The 27,856-nt window shown below is 33.0% G+C and overlaps 1 protein-coding gene across 18 annotated transcripts in view; it reads right to left on the reverse strand.

Annotated features, from left to right (window-relative positions):
* LOC100741341 (plasma membrane calcium-transporting ATPase 3) overlaps positions 1-27,856 on the reverse strand; it is an 87,080-nt gene that overhangs the window by 43,443 nt on the left and 15,781 nt on the right. For 15 of the 18 annotated variants that reach the window (XR_004461682.1, XR_004461680.1, XR_004461681.1 and 12 more), the window contains 4 exons: positions 1,128-1,405; positions 842-1,039; positions 511-737; positions 85-220 (listed from right to left, as the gene is read on the reverse strand). Coding sequence is in view for 15 of the 18 variants with exons in the window: in XM_033320577.1 (XP_033176468.1) it covers positions 85-220; positions 511-737; positions 842-1,039; positions 1,128-1,284 (718 nt within the window). In the remaining 3 variants the exon portion in view is untranslated. Of the gene's footprint in view, positions 1-84; positions 221-510; positions 738-841; positions 1,040-1,127; positions 1,406-3,564; positions 3,871-11,655; positions 11,873-27,856 lie in introns of those variants that run through there. The other 3 variants (XM_033320572.1, XM_033320568.1, XM_033320571.1) reach the window with 3 other exon arrangements.

Here is a 27,856-nt window from a genome sequence, read left to right on the forward strand (position 1 = left end):
GGGTCAGAAGTCACTGTGATTACCATCCCAACACAGAAAACAAATTTAATTATCGGTGTTCGATCTGTGAAACAGAACCCTCACCTGAGAGTACCATGGGATCGAACGATTCTCCTTTTTTAACATGGTCTGACTCTCCGGTTAAACTGGACTCATCCACTTTGAGATCGTTGCTTTGTATAAGGATACCATCTGCTGGCAGCAGGTCTCCATATTTTATCTGAATTGTAGATTACCCAATTTAGGGAAGACCTTGTTTATGTTTTTTCGACGAAGTAATGTTCGTATTCCGAAACTCATTATCGATGCATGTGATTTATTGACAAATTCTCAGACAAAACGATATGTTCAAGAAGTTGCCAAATTTAAGTACAAATGTTTCTAGATTAAATCATGTTACTGATTCAAATATGGGCTTTCGTGTTAACCAGAGAATCGTAAGTCGTACTTGACTGCATTTGAAATACACTTTCTGCTAGTAGAATCTAGTCTAGAGTCTGCTGCACATACCTGACATATATCACCAACAACAATGTCAGTCACAGAGATCTGTTTGACCTCTCCTTGCCGAATGACAGAGAATCTATGCTCCCCTTCTATCCGACTTTGGAGACCCCTAAACTGTTTTTCCTTAGAGTAATCATTGGAAGCTGTTACTATTACCACCAAGATCACAGAAACAAATATAGCAGCTCCTTCTATCCAACCGTACTTTGATTCATCTTCATCTATCAAAGCTGTAAAAGTTCATAAAAAAATGCATTTTTTTATATCTTACAGAATACGTTTATTCTTATTCTTTACCCAATAGCTAAGAAATAATATTAAAATTCATACTTACGTCTCTCCTCATCATCTGCTGGCTGATAAAAGCTAAGACCTAATGAAACCAATGCAGCTACTTCCAAGATGATTAATGTAACATCTTGAAGAGCTTCCCACACTAGTTGTAGAAACGTTTTTGGTGGTTTTGGAGGTATTTGATTGGAACCAAATGTATCTCGTCTATGTTGGATATCGGCTGCTGATCCACTGAGACCTGCACAGTGAAAGTAGTTTCTTCTGTGAATATTTCATTTGTACATGCATATTTTGAATCATAGAACTACACAAGAGTAGAATCTTACCTTCACTGGGTGAAGTGTATAATTTTTTACAAATCTCCTGCACACCACCATAACTACTGATTTTATTGACACCTTCACGTCCCCGGAGCTCCATGAGCTCACGAAGTTGCTTAAGAGTGATACCATATTGGGTTGGTCGGCCATCTATTGTTGCCATTTTGCTTTGTACACCGACGTTGGCCTAAGCCAACTCTACTGTACTCCTTCACGCTAGCAGCTCGTATTATTCTCTGGTGTCACTGACACCACTGGCCTCCAGAAAATTGGAGGGCCAACAGCTACAACAGATAAGAAAATCATCCTAAAACTCCATTCCATTCAACAAATCTTTCTTATATCAAGGACTGCCATTCTCAAACTAAGATATGCATGGTTTTTATTGCTGTGTTATGAATGCTAATTAAAAAATAAGCTATTAGCATATGATAATGGCAATGCGAGTCATAGTTATTTAAACAGATGTGTCATTATGTCATAATTATATTGGTACTTTTGGTCTTGATGAAATGGTAAAAAAAAAATGAGATAAATATCCTTATCTCATGATACTACACTATCAATATTGAAAAGTCTGACACAGAAAGAGCTTTATGAAAATGCAATTCTATTTTATATCACCAATAGTGAAAGATTTCAAGGTTATATATATATATATGCAGTTCAAATGGCACCTTAATTTTTCCATAGGCAATGGACATTATTATTTCTAAGAATTAAAGTTATGCAATTTCTCTAAATTATCAAGTACATATAATCATAGGAAATCAAAGATTCATTTTTATCAAATATTAATATTCTAAAATATATCCTATATATATATATATATATATATATATATATATATATATATCACAATATATATATATATATATATATATATATATATATATATATATATATATATATATATATATATATATATATATATATATATATATATATATATATATATATATATATATATATATATATATATATATATATATATATATATATATATATATATATATATATATATATATATATATATATATATATATATATATATATATATATATATATATATATATATATATATATATATATATATATATATATATATATATATATATATATATATATATATATATATATATATATATATATATATATATATATATATATATATATATATATATATATATATATATATATATATATATATATATATATATATATATATATATATATATATATATATATATATATATATATATATATATATATATATATATATATATATCACAATAGAAATCATAATACTCCTATTTGGTAGAATCAATACAAGTGATGAGAGAAAATCTAAACAATAGGAAATACAAGTCATTGAACTTTAACATTATTGACTGATAAGTACAAACATTGAAAATCGCAAGAATTGAATAAAACCTAAAATTTACAATTAGTTATGAAATAATGGGATATAATTTTTTAATCAATATCCTTCCCACTTCAAGAAAACAGTTATAAAGTGAACTTATTGAAACTTTTATTCCATACATTTTTACATAAATAAGAAACTTCTATTTTCTTGGAAGCATAAAAAGAGTTGTAATTAAGCTAGGACACCTATTCTCCTTAGAAAACATTCAAGTTATGGAAAACAGATTATTCTGTGGCATGCCATTGATAATTCAACTAGTAGCCTTCAAGACTTACACTAACGAAAGTAATTTAGAAAATATATTGCTCCTAAAACTAATCTCTGAACTCTGATCGCGCACGTAACCTAAACCTCAATTGCTATTCCTGAGTTATGCAGTAGACAGCCACTCAGTTTAGATTAGAGTTAAGTTTCGTAACTTTAAAATATTTAATTACAATTTATATTCTACATCTTCCACAATGCCAATGATAACCTACATCGTTTAAAATGCAGAATTTATGTTGAATTAACTAAAATAAAATTAAATAAAATAAAATTTAATCTTTTCTACAATTAGACAATACTAACTGGGTTTTACATAAAACAGAAAAGAAATAACTGTAAAGTTAAAAGTTCAGTAAATAACTTTTATTTATAACAGTTAATAATTTCATTCGATCCCTGGAAAATCACAAAAAAGGAGTTGTTAGATGCGATAAAATAACCGTAGAGCGCTATGGACGTAAAGTAAAAGGCTGCCACGAGTGGCCTGGCCTAGACTGTCATCGAACGCCGACATAGTTTTGAGGTTATGTACCTTGACAAATGAGTCATTACTGAGAGACGGCAGTAAAAGTGGCAGACACTCTCTTCCGAAATGATGTCACAACGAAGAAACGATGTAACGGGAGCTTGCAATTGAACGAACATCGACGATATAGCCTGTCTAAAAATAACACCGATCGCGGAAAAGAGACAGAGCGACGACAGAGACATAGGGAGAAACACAGAGGGATAGAATAGCCCGTTTACCTTCTGGTGACAGTTTACGTGTTGACGGCGACAACAGATCGCGAATTGGCATGCAAACTGACCTCCCCTTCAGTGGTTACGGCCACGAAGCTTCATTCTTCTCTGTCAATCACAGAACGTGCAGAAACCCTGATTCGCGACACGAACACCGCTCTAGGCAGCGAACTTGCTCGCCACGGAAAGGCGTGTTAAGTGAAATAAGCCATTAGCAAAGTAGTAATCGATTCGTGTTGCCCTCTAGCTGCTCGCACGCGTACTGCGCAAAGTTTCACTATTTTCCACTGGTTCCACTTGCGGCTCGATGCTCTAAACCATGATGTCGTAAAAGAAACTAACGTTATTATAAATTGTAATGTTTCTAGTATTATGTGTCTCATAAAAGAATGCATCCAGAAACTTTCATTTCATTGGTAACGAGATACGACTATCATGATTATTTTGGTCAAATTTGAAACACATGTGAAAATGTATATAGTAGTTACAAGATATTTATTGAAAGTATACACTTCTCGAAGATCATCAAAATATTTGAACAACCAAAGTATTTACTATATCAATAAGCCACAATATTTAGTGAGGCCATTTTTAGCATTAATTGTATATTTAAGACTACTATCCATGCTGTATACTAATTTTTCACTGAGTATATGTTTGCAACATATATATATATATATATATATGTATATATAAATTTGAATACTATATAAATTTGAAATCAATTCGAAAATGTATGTATATATATATTCAATATATTATCTCATTACAGTGCTAACGAAATCTCGAAAAGTTTCGTACAATGTAAAAAAAATTTTCTGTGGTAAATATGCGTATAGTTTTTGGAGCCATTGTACAGATTCATCATTCTAAATTATAACCTAGAATGTTTTTAGATTTATTTCATAAAATTTGTACCTCTTTCTGTTCGAAGTTTACAAAATTTTGATTTAGGAGGTTTGCTTCCGTTCAATTGTTTAATATTGAAATTGTCCAATAAATGTACGAGCCATAGAGAAATTCCACTATTTTCTACTAGACCTGACACTGCAAGGTAAAGATGAACCAATATTATAACTGAGCCGTGGATATATATACAGATTTATATTTTTATGAGTATAATTTAAAAAAACAGAATCTAGTTAGAAAATAGAATATTTTAAAATAGAATAGTTTAACTTAAATATTATAACAAGTAACATATTTTGTCTATTTTTGCATGTATTTTCGTATTCTTAAATTTCCTATAAATGCAGAAAAATCTGCAGTCTAGTTATAATTTATAATATTACATTTATTCAATGAATCTTTCGATATATTTTTTTATATATCTATAGAATTTTCTATAATTCTCCATGACAACTACGATAAATTGAAATGCACCGTAACATTTTATTTTTGCAAAGTATTACATTATATTTGCGCTCCTTTTTCTAGTAATGTTATCCAAGTCATTCACATTATTGATAATTATTTAATCCATGAACTTTATCTTTATCTCATTTTAATTATTCTAAAAAATTTAGTGACGTTGGTGACCGATGACCACAGTGCGGTAGAAAACGCGTTAACTCTTTCACGGATCAGTTACTCTTAGTTCCAACGAGACGTTTGGCTATGTAATACCGAAACTTCTTAACAAACGAAGCGATCCATAGAGAATTGCTTTGGTAAATAACTTAATTAATTCGTGTAAGTCGAGATATGTAGGTTGTAATCTGTGTCGTAGATGCGAACAGTCGCGAGCGTTTTGCAATATGTAATTTACGATATCGTGGAACACACGAGGCGGAATTCAACACAACAGAGCCGATACATCACATAACGAGTCTCGCAATCAACTGAACGCTCCTGACCGTACATTTTTACTTGGAAAGTTCAACCTGATTCATTCATCACGTTTACGTAATTTTTACTCACAACTTTATTTTCATCCTATTACAAACGAACTCCCGCTAAACAACTAGTTACCGCAGCCTTAAATACCTATTAACAACTGCTGTATGACAGACATCATCGTGAGAGAACGAAAATTCGCGATGATCTAAGCGAAATGATCGCATTCCTCAAGGGTATCTTATAGAAACTGCTTGTGCGATAAATCACTAAACAGCGAATGTTCATGCAAATTCGCATTATTATGAATATAATTTAAAAAATGGAACCTGGATAGACAACTGTTTTATCTACTGAAGATCATAAGGAGTACATTTTGTACTGCTAACGATATTTTCTTCATACAGATTTCGGATCATTTAGTTTATAAATCACTAGATTGGTTTGTTCATATGAAATATGAAACATCTTGAGAAACGACTGTGAATCTTCAAAGATATAATATACACCATAGATTTTTAAGTACTTCATACTTTTACGAGTATAATTAAGGAAATGGAATCTAAATAGAAATTTGTTTCATCAACTAAGTGTAACAGTATATACTCTTGGACTTTAACTATTTTATATATTCTTGCATATTATATGCATTGTGTACACTTTTTCAGTCTACAAATGACTTTGTTCTCATAATTTTCTCTTGACTTTTTAAGTCTTTCAGATACATGCGAATAAAATAGTTGGATTACAAAAGAGCTAAGTATAATATATATGGATTTCTATACCAATAGTAAGGATCAAAATGCTATTACTGGACCTATATCTATTTCTATAAATGAATTCGTCGGTCCCTTTCTCAGATAACTTTGTCTTTCGGCCAATTCTAGTTTTTCTACTTTTAATTTTAAAAGCGAAAATAACGTCATCTTATTTATTAATATATTTCAATATTTTTCATGTTTATGCTGTGCCTTAAGAACGTTAAGCTAGATAATTAAAAATCTTAGACTAATAAGAGGATAGATTTATAAATTTCTCGTTAATTTCGTTTTACTCTATTCTTTTTCCCAAAAGTCGTATGTAACAAATTTCATAAAAATAATGAGGTGCCGTCATCGAATAACGTAATACCGATACTCGACGAACGGGAAGCAACAATTGCCTCAATTTTTTCATTCGCAATAAAGTCACCACGGTTTGTCGTGTTTTAGTAATCGACGCTCTTTTTTCTACCCCAATAACCACTCGTATTTAAAGAGTGTCGTTTAACTAAAAGAAATTGTTTGAAGCGGTCAGAGGCCATTTCCTTGGCCGCGTGGAGGAAAGAGATATTTTCTCTGTGCTCTATATTTCGAGAGTACGTGTCGATATTGTTGATTGAGCTGAAGAGCCGAGAGTCGATACGGGGCAAACAGAGCGGCAAAGCAAGAGGAGAAGAGGGAGTTACTAAAGAGAGAGGAAACGGAATTCTTTTTACCATCCAATTCCAACTATTTTCGTACTTTCACGCGGATTCCCTTCCATTGTTTACACTCGTTCGAGCACTCCAGTCGAGAGAGATAGAAAACGTGGAGAAATTCTTGTTATCGAACTTTCGAAAATTCTTTTTATTGTTCGAGAGATCGGTTTATCGTAATTTTATTTTTCAATAAATTTTCATCCATGCTAATCGTCGTACACGACGTCTTGTGATCATTTCGCACCAATCATCCACGCAACTTAACCTAAAAAATGATCGCCATTTTATTTTTCAACAATTTTATTCTACGTTAATAGTTATATTGATGTACAGATCTCAATTCATATTAATCGTCCTACGTGTATGACACCTAAAAAATATCGCATGAATCATCAACGAACTTAACCTCAAAAATTATTACCATTTTATTTTTCAACCGATTTTATCCTACGTTAATAGTTATATCGATGTACAGGTTTTTATTCACATGAATCACCGTACGTATATAACCTTAAAATATACCGCATGAATCATTTGACAGAGTAAAAGATTATCGTAATTTTATTTCTCAACGATTTTAGCTTACATTGATCGTTGTTTATGGCATTTTAATAATATTATACGAACCAACGATAAACCTAACATATAAAATTTCCGATTTCTCGATTTATAGCGTTTGCAGTTGCAATTATGCCTGGCAATTTTCTAGGCGATAAAATCTCTCTTTACTCGTACCCGTGTGCTAATGACGCAAAGTCTATAGAGAAATCGTGTAATCTCGCTCTTTTTCTCTCATGTAAGTTATACAGGTTCAATGGGTGCAGAGTTGTGACCGGGGGTGGGCTTCCTTAATTAGAAACTGATTTGATGCGAAGACTAACTACTGCCATAGTAAGCGTAAAGATGGTAAACTGCCCTTATTTTCAGGCGTTGTTTTACAATTAATTTCACGCTCTATCCGTATCAGGGGCGCGTTCACGCGGGGTTACCAACCTTCGAATGAAAAACTCCACCGTCTTTCAGCAGCGAATGACACACACGCGCCACCCGTGCTCGTGCGCGTACACACACACACACACAGAGGATAATTGAGAAAAAGAGAGAGATTCTGGTATTATGCGATGCACTTTTTCGAGAATGTGAATCTTTTTTCATACGAACAATATTAATAAGATCAATGAAACGTTAACGGCAATCGATCCATCAATAATCCCGGGAAATCCAACAATAACTCCTCGCCCTCTAATTATAATGCCTCACGGGATCAGTTTTCACTGAATCGGATAAAATTGCTCTATTTCGACGCGGACTTACCGCACGGACGATCAGTGTATATTTAGTGTTTTCACGTGTTTGAACTGTACTGTTGCCCACCCTGAACGACATACACACACGCTCTGTCTTATTTCTGGATTCCCTTAAAGAATTCACCATACCTCCATCTTTCAGGGATTAGCCATGACCGCACGTGTCGGTTGCCAATTATATTTTTGCTAATATGTATTGAGTTTCCTATCTGTGTGTACTATTTCTGTCGTTTTGTACCTATGGACTTGGATAGAGGATAAGTGTGTTACATGCACTGTAACACATACGTCCTACATACACTTATAACGTCCTATATCCTGCAGTATATATATATATATATATATATATATATATATATATATATATATATATATATATATATATATATATATATATATATATATATATATATATATATATATATATATATATATATATATATATATATATATATATATATATATATATATATATATATATATATATATATATATATATATATATATATATATATATATATATATATATATATATATATATATATATATATATATATATATATATATATATATATATATATATATATATATATATATATATATATATATATATATATATATATATATATATATATATATATATATATATATATATATATATATATATATATATATATATATATATATATATATATATATATATATATATATATATATATATATATATATATATATATATATATATATATATATATATATATATATATATATATATATATATATATATATATATATATATATATATATATATATATATATATATATATATTAACTGTATTACATACACTTATCATCTAACCAAGTCCATAGATTCACAGCACACTAATACTATACACAGATAGGAAACTCGATATTAGCTCTGGAATCCCAATAACCATTCGTACTGCAGATTTCTATGCATTTATGGGAAATTTAAAGCTGCGAAACTGTATAAAATGCACATAATACGCAAAATTACTTACTTTTTTAGGGAACGTAATAATTTAGCGAAACGTAATAATTTAGACTATGTAACTGAAACTGAAAGTGAAATAAAGCTAAAATAGAATAAATTAATATTTCTAGTTTTTTTTTTATTAAAAAAAAGAAACGAAGAATCCGAGCAAATTTACTAGATACACTGACTCGCTGAGGTCAAACGAAACGACATAGATAGTTTGATGTGAGTTTAAGTCAACGACAAGAAATGTACGAGGAAAGAGGAGAAAGAGATACAATCTTTCTCTCTATTCTCATTTCTCATCTAATCTTCTCACGTAATTTACCATAAGAGCTCATTACTCGATTTACGTCATGATTTCAGAGATAACGTTCCGCTAGAGGGAAAAATGTAAATCTATTAAATCACTTGCGACAAGGATGATATTTTGATACTCGTGATTGCAAAATCTCGGTTGTAAAAGTACGTTAATAACAGATAACGCAAATCGGTCAAAATCTAACGCGCCGATACGTATCGATACCGTTATCGAATCGATATGTATCTACCGATGCAAACATAACCTAAACTGGAGCTAACCTAAATAACATTATCGTCCATATTATCTTCTGGAAGAAAAATTCTAGTACTGTAATTTCACTTTTATTAACGACTCACGTTACGTGTATTATTCCGAAATATTGTTTTCTGTTTTTATACCATGAACTATCTTAAAATTTCATTAGCATAGTAATTTAGATGTAACTCAATAAGAGTTATCTGAATCACAAAAAAATTAATGCAACCTTCCATTTAAAAAAAATCTCTAGTGGCCCCTTTTTTCAGTCTACGATTCGTCGCAAAAAATAAATTGGTCACAAAAAATAAATTGGACACTAAAAGAGTACACTATTTAATTACAGTAAAAACGAAGTTGATATCTCCATTAGTTTCTAAGGAAACGGATTGTAGCACTTTATCCTGACCACCCTGTATACTGTATAAAACACCTAAAGTACTTTCCACAACGTTTAGTACATGAAATAATTTTCTACTTCAGTTCCATTTTTCGAAAATTGTATTCATAAAAGTATGAATTCGCATAAATATCCGCAGTCCATTAATGAGAATCGACCATAATTGTCACCATGTATTCATTAAATAGATTTAGATAAAAAATGAATCTAATGGTCAGATTCAAGCTCTATAGCGTAGAAATAGAGTGGGATGACCTTAGCCGGTGCGAAGAGTGACAATTAACCCGCGGAACAGGCGAGATTTACAGCGCAGAAAGATTTGCATGCATTTGTGCATTCGTATGCAATTACCCGTATGGAGCGCGCGCTGTCGAGTGCCATACAAACCATTCACTGTTTCATATCTCATTACTCGCGCTTTTCTGACTGATGAGCCATGTAGAATATAAAAAAACCAGAGAAAGACATCAGTCTACGTTTCATTAAACCTTGCAGAATTCTCCACCATCTCTCAACTTTCTATTATTTTACAGAATTTTAACCGAACCAATGCAGCGACGAGGTTATTAAATATTATCGACATCGGTACAATCGATTTTCGATGGTTGCACCGATTCGATTATTAACGAAATCCTGTTGGTCCTATCTTTTCGGATTTTCATTAATATATAGGGCATTAATCTTAAATTCATCATTGCTGTATCTTAAAGACGCGTTGTATAAATAAATTGTGCGTTATATAAAACATTTTGAATATGTTGGTCATACACATATATGTCACGATTGTGGTGGTCGAATTTGAAATCAATCTGACGATGCATATACATAGAAGTCACAAGACATTTATTGCAAACATATATTTAGTAAGAAATTAGCATATAGCACGAACAATTTTAGCTCTCGACTGATATCGTTGAATCATATTTAATTGCTAACAATTTACAATACATTAATTTGTATCGTATATTTTACAGAATAAAATAATGTCTCTGTCACGTAAAATACGAAATATAAATTGATATAAAATTCTCTAAAATAAAATAATTTTATTCTAAATAACTCGGAATAATTGCTGACGCAGCGACTCCAATTAACGTTTAAATATATTCTATAATAAGTAAATTGCACATATTTATGCAAATTCATATTTTTATAAAGACAAACAGATGAACAGAATCTTAGCAGAAATTTGTTTTACCTACTGAATATTGTAACAGGTGTAGGACGTTTATGTATATTCGCATATTATACGTACTATGTGCATTTTTGCATTTATAACTATCCCATAAATGCATAAAAATTCGCAGTCTATTAAGAATGCTGAATATTGGAGACTCGTTAATACCATGGATTAAACTGTTTAAATACTTCCGCTTGTATCGTTATATGTCTTGTAGCACTTATGTACATTTTTAGATTTATTTCAAATTTATTCCCTATAACACAAGAAATATATATTTATAAAAGCTCTACAAGTATTCTACGAGTATTTCATTAAACTTTTGGAATTCCGGCTATTATATCAGAAAGCGTACTTACGAAGAAAGCCGAGCGCATATCTTCGACACTGACAACGAACTGCACAGACATACGCACACGTTCACACTGGACCGAATATTTATAAACTCAAGGCCGGTAGGACGAGACACACGAGGGTCAACGAGCAACTTCTATAGAGGATTGTCTTCCGCGAGAAGCACGGTTCGCGTCTATAATTCCGCCGGGTGAACGAATTCGCGAAACGCGACTATGAAAGAAAAAAATTTACAGACGGCCAGTTGGTTGTGCGCGCCACTCAATGGCGACACTAGCACCACACAGTGGTGTGGTGGGGAGAAAGAGAAGTAGTGGTGGCAGTAACTAAAAGTAGAGAGGTGATGACGACCTTCTCGCAGCCAGCCGCCGATAATTAGCCTGACAGATTTTAAGATATTGGGGCCTAGACCGATGTAAACCGGCAGGATTGATAACGTGTCGAAGTAAAGTATCGTGTAAACGTTTCATGACGCTAATGTGCTTCACGCCGTCGTATAATGACGTCAATCGAGTCGACGAGGGGCGGCGCGGCGGCGGCAGGCGAAAGCAACAGGAACACACACACACACACACAGGCTATACAGTGAGAGACAAAAGTATTAAACAATACAGTTGGAATGTAAAAATAAAAAAATATTTCTTATATTATTAAACATAATCGAATATATGTCTGTTTCATTACATTCGGATAATTACAGTAATAAATGTACAGGAATAAACTGTTAATTAATTTATTTGATTATTGAGATAGAAGTATTTATATAGTACAAGAGATGATCCAAATACAGACTAGAGTTTAAATATGAGCTAGTTGAATTTCTAAACACGAATACTTTTACTTTTATTTTGAATATATGATTTGAAAGAGACATTACCTTCTTTCAGTTTTTTTTAACTTTATATCATAAAGCAAACACGTTTTAGACATATATACTGCCATCTTAAAAATCTTGAACGGATTTGGCAATAAATCCTGAAGTAGAAATGCTACATCATATTTAGACTACTTCCTCTACTAGTAATTAATATTCGCATTATTAAAGTAACAAGTTTTTAGCGAAATCCGAAGTTCCATATTTTTCAAATCTTTGAGAATATTTTATTGTATTTGCGAATTCATCTTTGTTCGTATACATTTATTACTGCAACTGTTTCTGTACAATATATAATTACACACATTTAAGTATATTTAATAACAGAGAAAATATTTTTCTTTTTATTCCCATATTCCAATCGTATGAATATCTTTGTCTGCCATTTTATGTGAACGTAGACATACGAGGTGAAAGAGACGAGGGGTGTGAGACCGATTAAACATGTACAGAGCGTCTGACATAAGAGAATTTAGCTCGAATTTCGTACTTTCGTGGAAAATCGTCGCAGTGCTGTTGTCGGCGCGTTATATGGAGAAAAAGTTAGTCACACCGCGTGACTTGAATGAATTTATTGATCTGATCTCCTCGGACCGACCTCTGTCACGTGACTCCCATTGCGATACGGAATAAATGACCGACATATTTTTTGGTAAACGCAGGTTGTTCCAGTAACCGTAATACGGTCGACAAAGAGGCGATCTTACGCGAAAAAAAAGGTCGATAACGTAGAATGAAACTTTTCACATGACAACACGTTTCCGAAAGAGCCGAGTTTTGAAGATTTGTCGAGTATACTGAGAATATCAGATAAGCGAACTTCATTTTTAACGAGGTTTCCTATTTTACGACAAGGTTAGATTGTACGAAGAATCGACTTCTTGCAATTCTTATCATCATTACCAGTTATTAGTAGTATATTAGTAGTAGATAATATAAGCAACCTTATAAGTAGTTATATAAGAAAACGAAAGGAATATCAAATATACGACCTTCACTTTTAGGTTAGAATTGCGTTCCGTTATTTTACAATAGAGCTAAGAAGATATAACGTAGGATTTGAATATCACGTCAGTGGACTGATTGTATGTAAAAAATTGAACGTTCAACATGATATATTACCGTGAGTTATATAGGGTAATGTAACTATGACAGTATAGTGATATATCTTATACGGAATGTTGGGCTTTCTGTTGCTAAAATGGCACGATCAGGTGATGACCCAATTATTTTGAGCAACGTAGCGCTTGAACTGGGTATCACAAAGGGAGAGCAACGTCCGAGATAGTGTTCAGAATTACGTCAATGTAGATGGAAATAAAGTAATAAAACGTTAGATAAAAGGAGACGTACAAATCTTTTTATTATAGTACAGATTTCCACAAAAATGTCTACGTCGCGGAACTTCATTTACAATAAACGCTCGGCTATGTAAAAAATCTCTTTCTTTTTTTATCTCGTGTACACATTTTCAAATTTGGCATCGCGCGATAAAGAGAATATACTACTCTCTTTCCTGTTGTCTCGAATCACGTTCGCCAACAGAATAAATAGTAAGAACTGATTGATCTAATTGATATGTTCTCGATAAGGGAGATATCGTAGCATTTTTTAAACACAAGCTCCGATAAATCTCTCATTAAAATTGTTGTATGTGAATGATCGTTAAACACTGTTCGATATAAATATAAAATAATAATAATTAGACGGCGGATTTTTATGGCACATTAAAGAATGCAAAATTGCACAGAGTGCGCATAATATGAAAAATTATATATACAGGGTGGTTGGTAGTAACTAGTAGTACAAGCGGAAAGGGGGTGATTCTACGCGAAAAAAGAAGTCGAAAATATAGAATAAAAAAATTTTTTTTTAATTTTTTTAAAAATCTACAGTGAGATCCGTTATAACGAGACGCGATAAAGTGAACGCGTACCGAGCGAAAATTCAAAGTCGATTTTCTCGAAAACAAAGCCTCGAACGAAAAATTTTTATTCTATATTTTCGACTTCTTTTTTCGCGTAGAATCACCCCCTTTCCGCTTGTGCCACCAGTTACCGACCACCCTGTATATCGAAACTTTTATTTACTCCTTCAGATTCTTCCAAATTTAACCAATATGATTAGTATATTAAATTTGTATGAAATTCGCAATAAATACTTTGTAGCTTGTATAACTATATACACTTCCAAATTGTTTGCAAATCTGACTAAAGTAATCAGTAAAGTCGTATACCACCAGTTACCAACCACCCTGTATATATAGAAGAGCAATGTACATGTAAACCACTATGTATCCCGGAGAAATAATATTACGTAAATAAAAAAAAATCCGCGATATAATATAAATGTAGTATAAAATAATATAAAATTTATAAATAAAATTTATAATAACGGATTTGTATGAAAATCTAGTGATCAGTTATAAGTCTGTTACTGACCAGTAACCTAACCCCGATTGACAAGAGAAAAAAGGATTGAAAAACCAGACCCCTTGCTATACGACAGCAGTAAAATGACAATTCACGGAATCCACCGTTAAATGACGGCAATTTCAACTCGGTCCCTCCCACTAAATCGGGATCTGCCTTCGGTAAAACGATACAGACAATCCTACGCGAGACATACCAAAATTTACGAACCTTCGGTGATTTGATTCGATACTGGCGCCACACGGAGAAAATAAGAAACACATAGCAGCACACAGTGCCCCGGTACATACATATACACGTGTGCAGAGATCGTGATTCACTACGGAACAACAATAACACGACAGATTCTTCGTAACGAGCGTCATAATTGGAAAGAGATCTTCATGCAACATGAACACAGCGACATTGTGATGTTACATTACTAATCAGTATTCGTCACGCTAAACGCGACGCCTTCGTGGAAACGGTGAACGAAGGCATGCTCGTGACCGAGCATTATATATAGACTCCGCACGACCGCTATTATGCCTTCACTATTCCTCCACTGAGTTTATTTATGTAGATGTTTTACACATACACAGCTGTGAAGTAATAGGTTATGCACTAGTTGAACCGTCTGTGAAAAAAATTTAGTAGACGAAATTGCTCGCGAGATTCGGATAAAAATGAGTAGGGTAACATTTCTTTTTACAGAATATTTATCGAGAGAATAAACATGAAAACTAACCTCATATACTTTCTTTTATTCTTCACTTCTGATTCTTTTTTTATTTATGCAATATTACTTTCTTCTTTTTACGTATAATTTTAATAAATTAATTTAATTTTGCACACAATCGAATGTAAGCATTCGTGTATACAGTGGCACGAAAGTACACCGACACCGATATAATCTTACCAATATAATCTTTAAACTTTACCAGTACAATCATTACAGTCATGTTTCATTGTGGCGATAATAAAATATCGATGTGTATTATGTAACACATATGTGCAGTATGTACATAAGAGTTTCCTATAGCGATTAAATAAATACCAGATAAATAAAATAAATCAGTAACTAGTATGCTTATCGATAACTAAACATATTGGAAAAGAAAGGAAAGAGAATTTGCTTTACTTAAATAGATTAAACTAAACTAGCATTCTTATCAGCTAGTAGTTCGAGTAACTAAATAAATTGAAAAGAAAAGGACGGTTGGAATTTACTCTTTATTTAAACTGACTAAACTAAAGTGATAACTAATATCGTTAAGTTAGTAATTCCAGTAATTAAATGCATAAATTGAAAAAGAAAGGAAGCGTAAAATTTCTCCCTCGCTTTCTCATTAATCATAATTCAACGACCGACTGACTAATTGTTTCGATCTCATTAATGTACATTATTAATGGAAAATCCGTTGGTCGACGAGATGGTTGCTACTCCCACCACGCGTCATTTAAGTGCACAGCAAATATTGACTCGCGCTGTGGAGATAAGGGAGGAACATATTTGGAGAACGTTGAAAGGAGCTGGAGCTAAAGAGAGAGAGATGGATATATGTCAGTAGAAGGGGCATGCGCTTTAAAGGAATACCAACGAACAATCGACATTTACGATTTTCAATGTATATACACCGTGTACAGTGTTAGCGTGAGTCGCACGCCACTGAATGCGTAACCGAAAAGAATTCCTATCGCAGAATCTAACAGGCTTGGCTAGGCACTACCGTCATTGTTTTTACGCGTAGGCGTAGACAGATGCATATTCAATGTTTGAAACGACCGTTCTATATCGGGTTACAAGTTGGTTAAACATCGTGTTAAGACGTTAGTAATTTTCCAATAATTTTTATCTCTTTTTAAAAATATTCACCGATCAGAATCCAAAAATAGTATTATATACGTATATACATTTGAGTTAAGCAAACTTCGTAAATCTAAAATAATCCTAACCTACCTTAATCTGATCTAAACTAAAGATTGAATTTTGAATCAAAGGAGTTTGATAAATCTAAACCAAATTAGTCTTAACTTGATCTAACCAAATCTGAAGTAAAGATCAATGGCACTACTGGACGAATAGAGGAAAAAATATGAATCTAGGAAGACTAAACTAAAATAGGAGAAGATCTATTCAGAAATCTAAGCCAAACCTATTCTAACAGAAATTTAATATAACGCTATAACCTAACATCGCTTATCTACAAACTCGATGCTGTCGAAGTGTCTTACGAACCAGAAGTTCAAAATTGAAACTAGTATCTTTAAATTATACTCCTACTATCAGAAAATACATATAGAGTATGTAGGAAAACATTTTTTGAAACATTCAACAGAATGGATTCAAATTTGAAAGATGCGTTCTTGCATATTATTTAAAAAAATGAAGCAAGGATTGGTTATTTTGCTGGTCCGAGGGTATCCCGAGCGGCAATAAACACGTTAGTCCGTTAGTGCAACACAACTACCGAACGAGTTCGCTCGCGTGTATTCAGGCATTTTAATCAAATTATTCCGCTCTGACGTTCCCTCGATCCTATTTCAAAGAAACGATCGGAAGTCCGGTATCTATGGCAGGAAAGTTTATCGCTTCGCATCCCTTCGCTCCGCTGTAGTTCTATGAACGATATCCAGGACCAGCCGACGATCCCGCCCTCTTCTCTAACCTTCCTCGGCTGCTCGCCTAATCTACACGTCGTACGATGCAATTTCGTTCGATGCAAGGATATCTAACAGTTGTTGAAAAGGGATAACTGGAAGCCTGGAATCTGTGACACAGAACTGTGCGTTAACCTATGCCTGTGCGGGCTCGACACGCAACATAGGAGGAAACCGAAGTTCCACGATTTCGTACGAAATCTCACGAAGATCCTACCACCAAGGTAGTAACTAATAGCGTTACGCATTTAAGGAGAATGTCCCGCTCCTTCCGGATCTTTGGACGCATGTATTTAAATCAGAAGAAATGGAATGCATTGTATTAATTAAATTATATAGGGTGGCTACCAAGTTTTAGTTTTACTTTACAATGACGGACAAAAGAAAGTTTATAAAGTAACAGAAAATAGAAAAAGTATCATAATTTTATAAAATGAATTTATATCTAATAAGAGTAATGAATAAATATAACGTATATCACAGAATAGATGATTGTGATCAACGTAATGACAAATTTCCAATACAAATGTTACTAAAATTCACAATGTATCAATTCTAAGCTTTCTTTTGTTCGTCATCATTAAATAATATTTAAACGAATAAGTCGGATTTTCTTCTATCCTCGCCACGTATGATGTAATCATATGTTGAAATTATTATTCTTTTTACGAAAATATATTACTGGAAATATTCTGACGAAATACTGAAAGGCAATGCAAAATATTCAAAAATTTCTTTAGATTAGGCGCGATGTTTATTTTTATCCAGTCGCCCTAACGTTTGAATCGTCGCCCACATTCATCCACACCCAAAATCGGTCCTGCTTACGATCGTGGGCGGGAAAACATCCTCCTCGCGGTAAATTGTTGCGAAATTAACAATTCATGGGCCGATACACGCCTCATAGTTATTTAATTATTGGGAAAACAAACGTTCCTTGGCATCACTCGAGCGTAAATAAAATTCCGATAGCTGTTCGAATATTCCCTCTTTAAATTGGAACATTTCTAATCGTTCCAAAATATCCACTTCGAAATTTCGAATCTCAAATTAATCATTGCCATTTTACGAATTTTTGATATTCTCAGATTATCTTCGTTTTCTTATACGTTCAAATATTTGCTCGTTTGAACCTCGAATGAATCGCAAATTCCTAACCTAAAGTATTTTCTGAACACTACATTCGTTGACACTTTATATTTAATATAATGAATTCAATTTCTTTAGATTGTTTACTTAAAACCACGTTTAGAATTATCGATACATACTTTCGATTATCTGCTTTCTTGATTCTGCGAGGAACCACCATTCCTAACCTAAAAATTTCCGCGACATTCGACAACAGTTTATAATCATGTAATAAGTTTTTTAGATAGTTGACCTATGACTATGTCCAGAATTATCAAGCAAATTAACTGTAGTTTATCGACTATCGTTCGAATTTTCAACGAACTTTCTACGAGTTAATATTGACCAGTAGCGACAGCCAATAGTGATTCATTTGTAGGACAAAGTGACACACTGTAAATGCAAATAAAGTGAATATCTACTTGTTATGTGCAAAAACACGAACCTGGAAACATCGACCAGCCAGGATATCTCGTATTCCTGAATCGTGACGCACACAGTGTTATTACGTCACGAATCTTGGGATCGATACGTAGAGCTCGTATTATCATCTGCGACAAAAAGCCGGACTTTCAAGTTTTGCTGAATTCAACCATAGTCCATCTCGGTTTTCATGACAAGAAATCTAACGAGATAGTCATGGACACATTTCTTACGGGATTATCTTCTGAATATCGTTCTACGTAATTTTCCTAACGATATTCTCTATTAGAATATTATTTTTTATATTTTGTTATTTCTCTGTAAAAATATCTCGATTTAATAATTTGTTGTAGGATAACACAATGACGATAGCATATACAGATTTCTAATGATATACACTTTATATCAAGGCTATTTTTATTTAAGTATACTTCCTAACCTATAAATAATGAAACAGGTCTTAGTGGATTCAGTATAGTATATACTAATTGTATAGTAGGATTTTATAACATATAGATTAATATTAATATACTATAGTCACTCACTTCAAAAAGGCATTTTTATTTAGACGCATAAAGTAATAAAACAGCTCCTAATTGGACTAGCATAGTATACTTTGCAGCGGAATTCTATAACATTTTATTTTAATAAATATATCCATTTCATAGGATGAAAACTTTTATAACGACCATATGTGAAATATGCGTACACCGTTGCGATAGAATTGTGAATAACAAGAATACTTCAGTGAATAGGAATTATCCGCAGGACTTTCAGCACACCACTAAGGAAACCTTCCCTTCATTGAGGAAAAGAATCATTTCCCAACCCAATCATTTCAATATCGATCATTTCGTAACCTAACAAAATGAACGTTCTCTCTTTGTTCAAATATTAGAAGGTAATGCTTGATACGAGGCATATGGGAATAATAACAGTAGAAGCACGTCTGACGACGACAATTAATTGTTAATTGTCCTGTATCCACGTTTGTTGTAACCCAGTTAAGCAATCCAGGGTTAACAAGAATCTCCTGCGTCACCACGCTAATGGATAATATTAATTCAATATCGTACTCGATGGAACACATCCTATTGAAGCCATCCATATAGCCCATCCACCTTCTCTCTATCTCTTTCCTTCTCTTGTCCGCCATATTCTGTGTATAAATACTCAGAGGCGTCAAGTGTACCGGACATCGCGCAGCGAAAGTGTTACAACGAACGTAACAATCGTGACACCATTATGCACGATTTAATGCGCCGGTTAAGATTAGAACCAGAAAGCTAAATAAACCGTTAAACTGCCAATAAGGTTAATTCACATCAGACGTCAATGAACAGGAAATTAAAAGCGTCCGACACGCGGGCCCTCTATTCAATCACCCGGTGACACTTCTTTGTCCTTTTTCAGATCATGCAGAAATACGCATCGATCTAAGGATAAAGAAGGACTGCCACGGTCCAGGAACCTCTCTTTTGATCACGTGAGATGTCACTGCGGTTCGACGGACAGGTCCTGGATCGGTTATGCTTCGTAACTACGCTAGGGATATGCTAGACTATTCTGATACGTTGGAACCATGACAGAGGTCACGACTGTTATAATCCAAATGAAAAGGTATTGTATAAGAAATCATAGCTTATTTTAATGTTTGATCTCTTGATTGATATCATTGGGTCACGAGAGAGCATAATAATTTAGGGCCAAATTACTTTGTTTTGGAATCTTTAAATTAATTTTATTGCTAACATAAAGAACGTAAAATATAAAATAAAATTAAATAACCCTAAATATTAATAATTTACATTATGAAATATAGGCTATAGAATAGCGACATTATGCTTCTAAAGTAATTATCAGCAACTTTGAAGTTAAAAAAGTAATTTAAAAGGCAAGGTTACTTTAAAAATATACACTGGAACATCAATCGCTTTTTTAAGAGTAACCGATAGATAATACTGATATCGATATAGAATTGCAGAGATTCGATAAGAGGGGATTTCTTGGAAAAGAGCGCTCTCCAACGAGAAATCGAGCCGATGTGACGTAAATTGGTGCTGTTATTCGAGGTATCGTGATCTAACAAAATTTCTGATAACCTACACGTTATCTAAATACACAATAAAAGAATTTCCTATCGTAATTAATTGTTTCCAGAAGTTAACGTCATATATTATATCAAGTAGGTGAAGTTTAGCAAGAATTTCCTGCAAGCAGAAATTCATTTGCAAGAAAGGATTTTCGAGAGTCTAGAGAATATTAGAAATTCCCTGGTAATATTTATCGCGTCTGCTCTAGTTACAATATTCCTGTGGGACATAATTTATTGTCATCTTGTAAGTTTACTACAATATTCACTAGAAACTGATATGCAATTTCCAGTGTATTAAACGAACGAAAAAAATTCTTTTCTCTTTTTCCCCTAGTTATTTTTTTAGTCACAGTTCTCCGGCAAAATTAACTCAACTTGAGAGACATTCTTTGGGAATCGATCTACAAACAAACAATACGGAAGTCCCGTGAATCTTCCTGCGCCACGATGTTACACTTCATTTTCTAAGCGAGTGTAGAAGCATGCGCGACTGTAGCCGGCCTATATGACACTAACATATCACTACACGAATGCAATAAATAATTTGACACGCCTTGGACCTGCAATTACTCCGGACTATCGGATATTGTATCCTAAAATACCCCGTTGGTAATGAATATTGAATTAACATGGATTTCTTTTTTCGACGAGTCTCTACACAGCTGTGTATCGAAAAATCGGTCACAACTGCGACGACTTAACTTCACCCGTACACTAACTTCTATCATTTCTTTAACAACTTTCGATATTCTTGTAAAAATATTGCAAAATTGCTTTAAGATTCCTATTTTTGGACACTTATATTTTCGTAATAGAAAATTCTAAGAAATTTTAATATTTAAGCTTCCAATTCTTATTCATGTGCTTTCATAATGTTTTGTAATAAATGAACGATATTAAATAAAAATTTTGCATTCATCTATGTTGTATATTTTAGCTTGAAATGTTTTTCAAAAAAATATAAAAATTGGTATCTAGATACCTGATTCTCTTTTAAGTACGACGATTCGACTTTTAAATTCAAAAATAGCTGAGGTTTCAAATTAATAAATTGTAATAAAACAAATGTACATACAATACATAACCTCTATTTGTCATTGTGATATAGAATCTTAAGTTAACTACGTCACAACTCAACTCTCTATTGTAGTGGACAATTCCAAAATGGCGTAAAAGTGCGAAATTTTAGGACAGGAATACGCTCTTGTCGGAACAAAAAAGTTGTTGAATACCACTTGTGCTCTCTGTCGAGAGCAGATAAACGTTATACGCTACTGGATTATGCGGTATTGATCGGTATCGAAGCCCTTAGTAATAATAAGCGGCGTCCTTGATTTCGCTTTGTTAGACTTCCATAGAATAGGTTATGTACGAATCCGGATGCGATAGTGGAGCCACAGAAACGTAGAAGACAAGATGGTTCTTGTCCTCCTTATGTTTGTATCGCTGGTATGTAAGTCTTCAATAATTTATATCTTTAAAATTATCTAATGTTTGCATCTACACTACCGTGCTTAAGTATTCGCACATTTTCGAATAATTGGTAATATATAAAGTATACCTCAAATAAAGCTCTTCGATCTAACTTCCGTCTCTAATCTCATCTCAGACACCAACATATATAGAGCGTACATATTAATGAAAATATTTGATATTAATTAGTATAAATAAAAAAGCAATAACTGGAGGTGAATTAAAATGAATTTCTACGATAACACTTAGATAAGTGACTTAGCGTATTCGTTCAATATTGAGATCTCAGAATAATTGAAATATGTTTCCAACCACATTTTAAAAGTTATATAGATTTTATGAAGTGTCAGCTGTTTATTAGAGATGAATATGGAACGTGACTGATACAGATATATTCTTCGTTTCACCTTCAATTTAGCAGAACACTTGATCCCACTTATGACAAGAAGTAAAAAATTAACGATAGAAAAACATTTTTCTCAATTCTCAATTGGATTGCACCAAGCATCCACATACTTACGCACGATAATATATGTAATTCTAAAACATATAATCCATATCTTTCATTCCATTTTCACGTAAAATTAATCCATTGACTATACAATAAATTCTGTTAAAGTAGGTGCAATTAAGGAGTGTTCGATAAAACGTTAAAACGATAGCTTTTTGTTTGAATGGAGTCGATGCTCCGTCGGTAAACAGGGTAAACTTTTCGTCATCCTCTCTTTAAGTGATCCATGGAACAAAGGAACTCGAGAAACCCCGGGTTTACGTTACTCACAGCACCGTGTGAAAAGATAGATAGATAAATAGATAGATAGAGAGAAAGAGAGCGAGAGGGAGAGAACGAGAGAGAAACAACAAGCTCTAAAGTGCAATTTCCAATACATCTCGAGGCCTCTTCGGGCTGCACTAGTGTCCTTAACGCGTGCACATAGTTGATAGGGATCGATAGCTGAAATTATTTTTGCGCTGTCTTTCACGACCCATTTTTCAACGACATTGTGTGTTCTAGTCGGTTATTCCGCGAATCTGAGTCTCATGCAATCCCATGATTTTTAATCAAGCCTTGCGACTACGTAGGTACATTTTCATATAGGGGGTTAGCCTTCTATAACCAGAAATGTTTTATGATTTTAAAGAAACATATGTAAACTGAAACCAACAAATATCAACCTCTAGATATACATGATCAATGAATTTACAATTTCCGGAGATTTTATTATGAAGAAAATGACCTTAAAATAATAAAATAACCTTGGAATCACGATGGGATACGAATGTAGCTAAAGATGAAATTAGATAGAAGGAAAACTGACGTATCAGTATGTAACTTCAAAGCTATGCTACGTTAGACATGCTATGTTACATTAGACATAGAAATGGCTATTTTATAGAGAAACTAATGTGAAAGGTTAAACAGAATTTGAGAAATTCGAACGTTAGAGGACATTGTCAAAGAGGTTAGAAAGATTTTAAAAAGTGATTCTAAAAAATTTGAAAAACTAGAACACCGTGGTTTAAAATAAATACTTAAAGTGTATATACTTATGAGAAAACCCTAGTTACCTAGCTTTGATTTTAACAAATTCCTTTTATAAATTGGTAACGTTGGTATAGATCTCCATATAATAATGATATACGTATACTTTAGAAAATGATTAATTTTATTTTTAAGTGGAAAATATAGTACGTATAACTTAGTTACAGGTTACGATTTGTCTGTATGTTATTTTACAAAAAAATTCACTGAATCGAATTTGAGGTTATATCGAGAAACGAGATAAAATTGAACGATAAGGGAAATTGATAGAATTCTTCTCCCATCTTGGCATAATCGTTTCAACGAACTCAGGAAACCTTGAAAACATCTGAGTCAGGTAATTACACGGCTTCTTCCGAGTATATTAGAAATTCTGCCCGTCGGCCGATTATAATCACTAACATTTCGCTTATTGATCATTCATTGACATCGCGTTTAAAATACCCTTGCCAATAAGCAAATGAGGGAACGAAGGTCGGCTATATATACGGTGCCCCGTAAAACTGGGTCGCACTATATCACTGAAACAATTATGTCACCGATCCCTACATTTACCTAATGGACTCCCAATCTTGTTTTCAATAAAATTATATCCACTTTATATCTAATAATTTAGATACAGTATACAGAAGGTTAATAACTTTTATAAATTAAAATTATCTGAAATTATTACGTAAAATTATATTCATGTAATTCTACCTCGTAATTGAAATCATAAATTCGAAAAGGTACTTCTTTGCAAAAAGATGCGGTTATCTAATAACGTTAAAAATGTGAATACAACGAAGATGTACTATGTATGTTCATACGAAAAACTAACAAGATTAATAACGAATAAAGGAACTTAAAGAAGATAAACAAAAAAAAAGAGTGACTTTATTAAAATACTGATAAGTGGATTCGATCTAAAATTAAATATTTTCCTTATTTATTTAAAAGGACGATCTAGTAACTATCATATTAAGGTTAGGGACAGCAAGATTTTTTCAAAATATTTATGGATGGATTTGCGCTCTGCTGGAATTTATAGCGTCCACGTGAAATTATATATTTTCGTTATTTATTTAGAAAAACACCAGTGGCAGTCCTATTGAGGTTAGGGACAGCGTGAAATATGAGTAACACATCTAGATAGCAGAATATAATATATAGTATAGCGCAACATCTACTGGTCTGAAACACATAGGGGAAAAGATGGAAGTTTCAGTAGTACGAACCTAGCTATTGCGTGGCAGTAGTTCGTCAAGCGCCTTCGCGCGATTTAAGCGACCACTATGGCGCGTTTCACAAGTCACTCACGTGCAAGCTCGATTAACTTTTCATCTAGGATACACAGTCAACCTACGACGAACCTAACCGAATATCGAACATTCCTGATCGAATAGTACTAGTTCACATGTAATTACGAAAGTATTCGAATAATGTAGAAACTCGGAAACCTTTTATGAATATACTATGTGTGTTGTAGACTATGTAGGAAACATTTTGAAATTTCATTAGCACTGCAATGAGGCACGAGTATAATTATGTCGGAAAGCAATCTGAAAACGTATATACACATCGTATCAAATGTTTTTTAAAATGAAATGTACACATTATAACTTTCGTGTGTAATATGTACATATTAGGTTAGGTTCGTATGAAACATTTAATCAAAGCAATTTCCACATAATTCCATGTACTTTCCCAATGCTTATTTAGTTTCATTATTCCGGATTTAGAAAAATTACCAGAATTCAACGATTTTTAGAATGGAACCGTTATAATTCCCTTTTAAGACAATTTATACGTTAAAAGATCATCTAGATGGAACAGAAAAAATCATTAACCTCAAATGCTACATTTGTTTCCAGAAATTTTCCTCTTACTTTTCTCAAATTGAATTTCATCTAACAAAGTCACGTGAATATTTTGATTGCTTATTTATACCAAATTTCATCCTTAGTGCAAAACTTAGATGACACAGAATCGCCAAATCGAAACTTCGAAGAACCCACATTTCGCATGTGCCAATTTAATGGAGGCTATAAGATATTTAACGTGGAGATATTGTGTTAATAAATTTCAATATTCCGGTAGAATTATCTATAGCAGTTATTACATGTTTAAGGTGGCTATTTATACTGTATAATAATTTTGTACCACATATACAGAGTGGTTGAAAAAAATTTTTTTTTTTTTTAATTTTTCCATCGAGACAACGATCTACAGTGAGGTCCGTTATAACGAGACGCGATAAAGTGCGCGCGTACCGAGCGGAAATTCAAAGTCGATTTTCTCGAAAACAAAGCCTCGAACGAAAAATTTTTATTCTATATTTTCGACTTCTTTTTTCGCGTAGAATCACCCCCTTTCCGCTTGTACCACCAGTTACCGACCACCCTGTATATCGAAACTTTTATTTACTCTTTCAGATTCTCCCAAATTGAACCAATATGATTGGTATATTAAATTTGTATGAAATTCGCAATAAATACTTTGTAGCTTGTACAACTATGTACAAATTGTTCCAAATCTGACTAAAGTAATCGGTAAAGTCGTATTTTACCGCAGCGTTAATGAAACTTTAAAATGTTGTATATAAAAGAAAAATGAAAAGAAAAAGGATAAGAAGATTTTTTCAATCGAAGGTGTACACGAACGATAACCAGAACAATGTATTCGAAGAGACCGGATGTCTAAACATTAAACACAGGATTCCGATGATTTACGGCAATCAAGAAACTTGGCAGACGGTCACGTTAAGCGTCTGCGCCGGTGAAGAGTGCCAAAGTACCGACAGACTAGACGTCGAGTCGACGTACATCAATCCTTTTGGCATCGATTGACCAATATTTTTCCATTAATAGCGTTCCCGAATTTTCAGACGACGTTTTTCATTGACCTCTCGATGGGAACCATTCGTGTCGATAAAACAGTAACTTTCCTACTATATCGGGCGAAAACATAACACGAATAACGGATCAGAAGTATTCCTGCTGAAATTAATATCCACGAGATTCTTGAAAAGCAATTTCCAATTAATTAAAAATGCGGTACCTTCATGAAGATCAGTTAGCCTTAAGAGTCGGTGATTAATTTAACAAAATGAATAACATATAGGTTAGGTTATGTTTGGAAGAAAATTCAACAACTTGGAATATTTAAAATATGTAAATGTAATATTTCTGTAAATTCCTACTATTCTGAATATAACTGAATATTATAACGAGTGGACTGTAGATTTTTATAAACGTAATTAAACGAACGGAATCTCGGTAGAAATTCATTTCATTCGCTGAATATCTTAATAAGTACTGTACTTTGGATATTTCACATATTGTTGCGTTTCTACGTTATTAAATTTCCTACAAATCCATAATTGGATAAATGGACGTGTATATTATATTATATACTGTAATTATAAATTAACACACGTGTGACGCTAGTGTCGCTTCATATAATGTTAAGACAAGATTTGTTCATCTAATATTATCATGCTTGAAATATGTTATTGATTATAGTGGTAGTAGAGTGGTGTGATAACCTAAAAATACTAAAGTAGTGGAGCCTTAGCCATTATTAAAGTGTATTATGGTATTAAGCTGGGTTTAAGTAT

The sequence above is a fragment of the Bombus impatiens genome, unplaced genomic scaffold, assembly GCF_000188095.3.
Source record: "Bombus impatiens unplaced genomic scaffold, BIMP_2.2 scf_0320, whole genome shotgun sequence".
NCBI classification, from domain to species: Eukaryota; Metazoa; Arthropoda; class Insecta; order Hymenoptera; family Apidae; genus Bombus; species Bombus impatiens.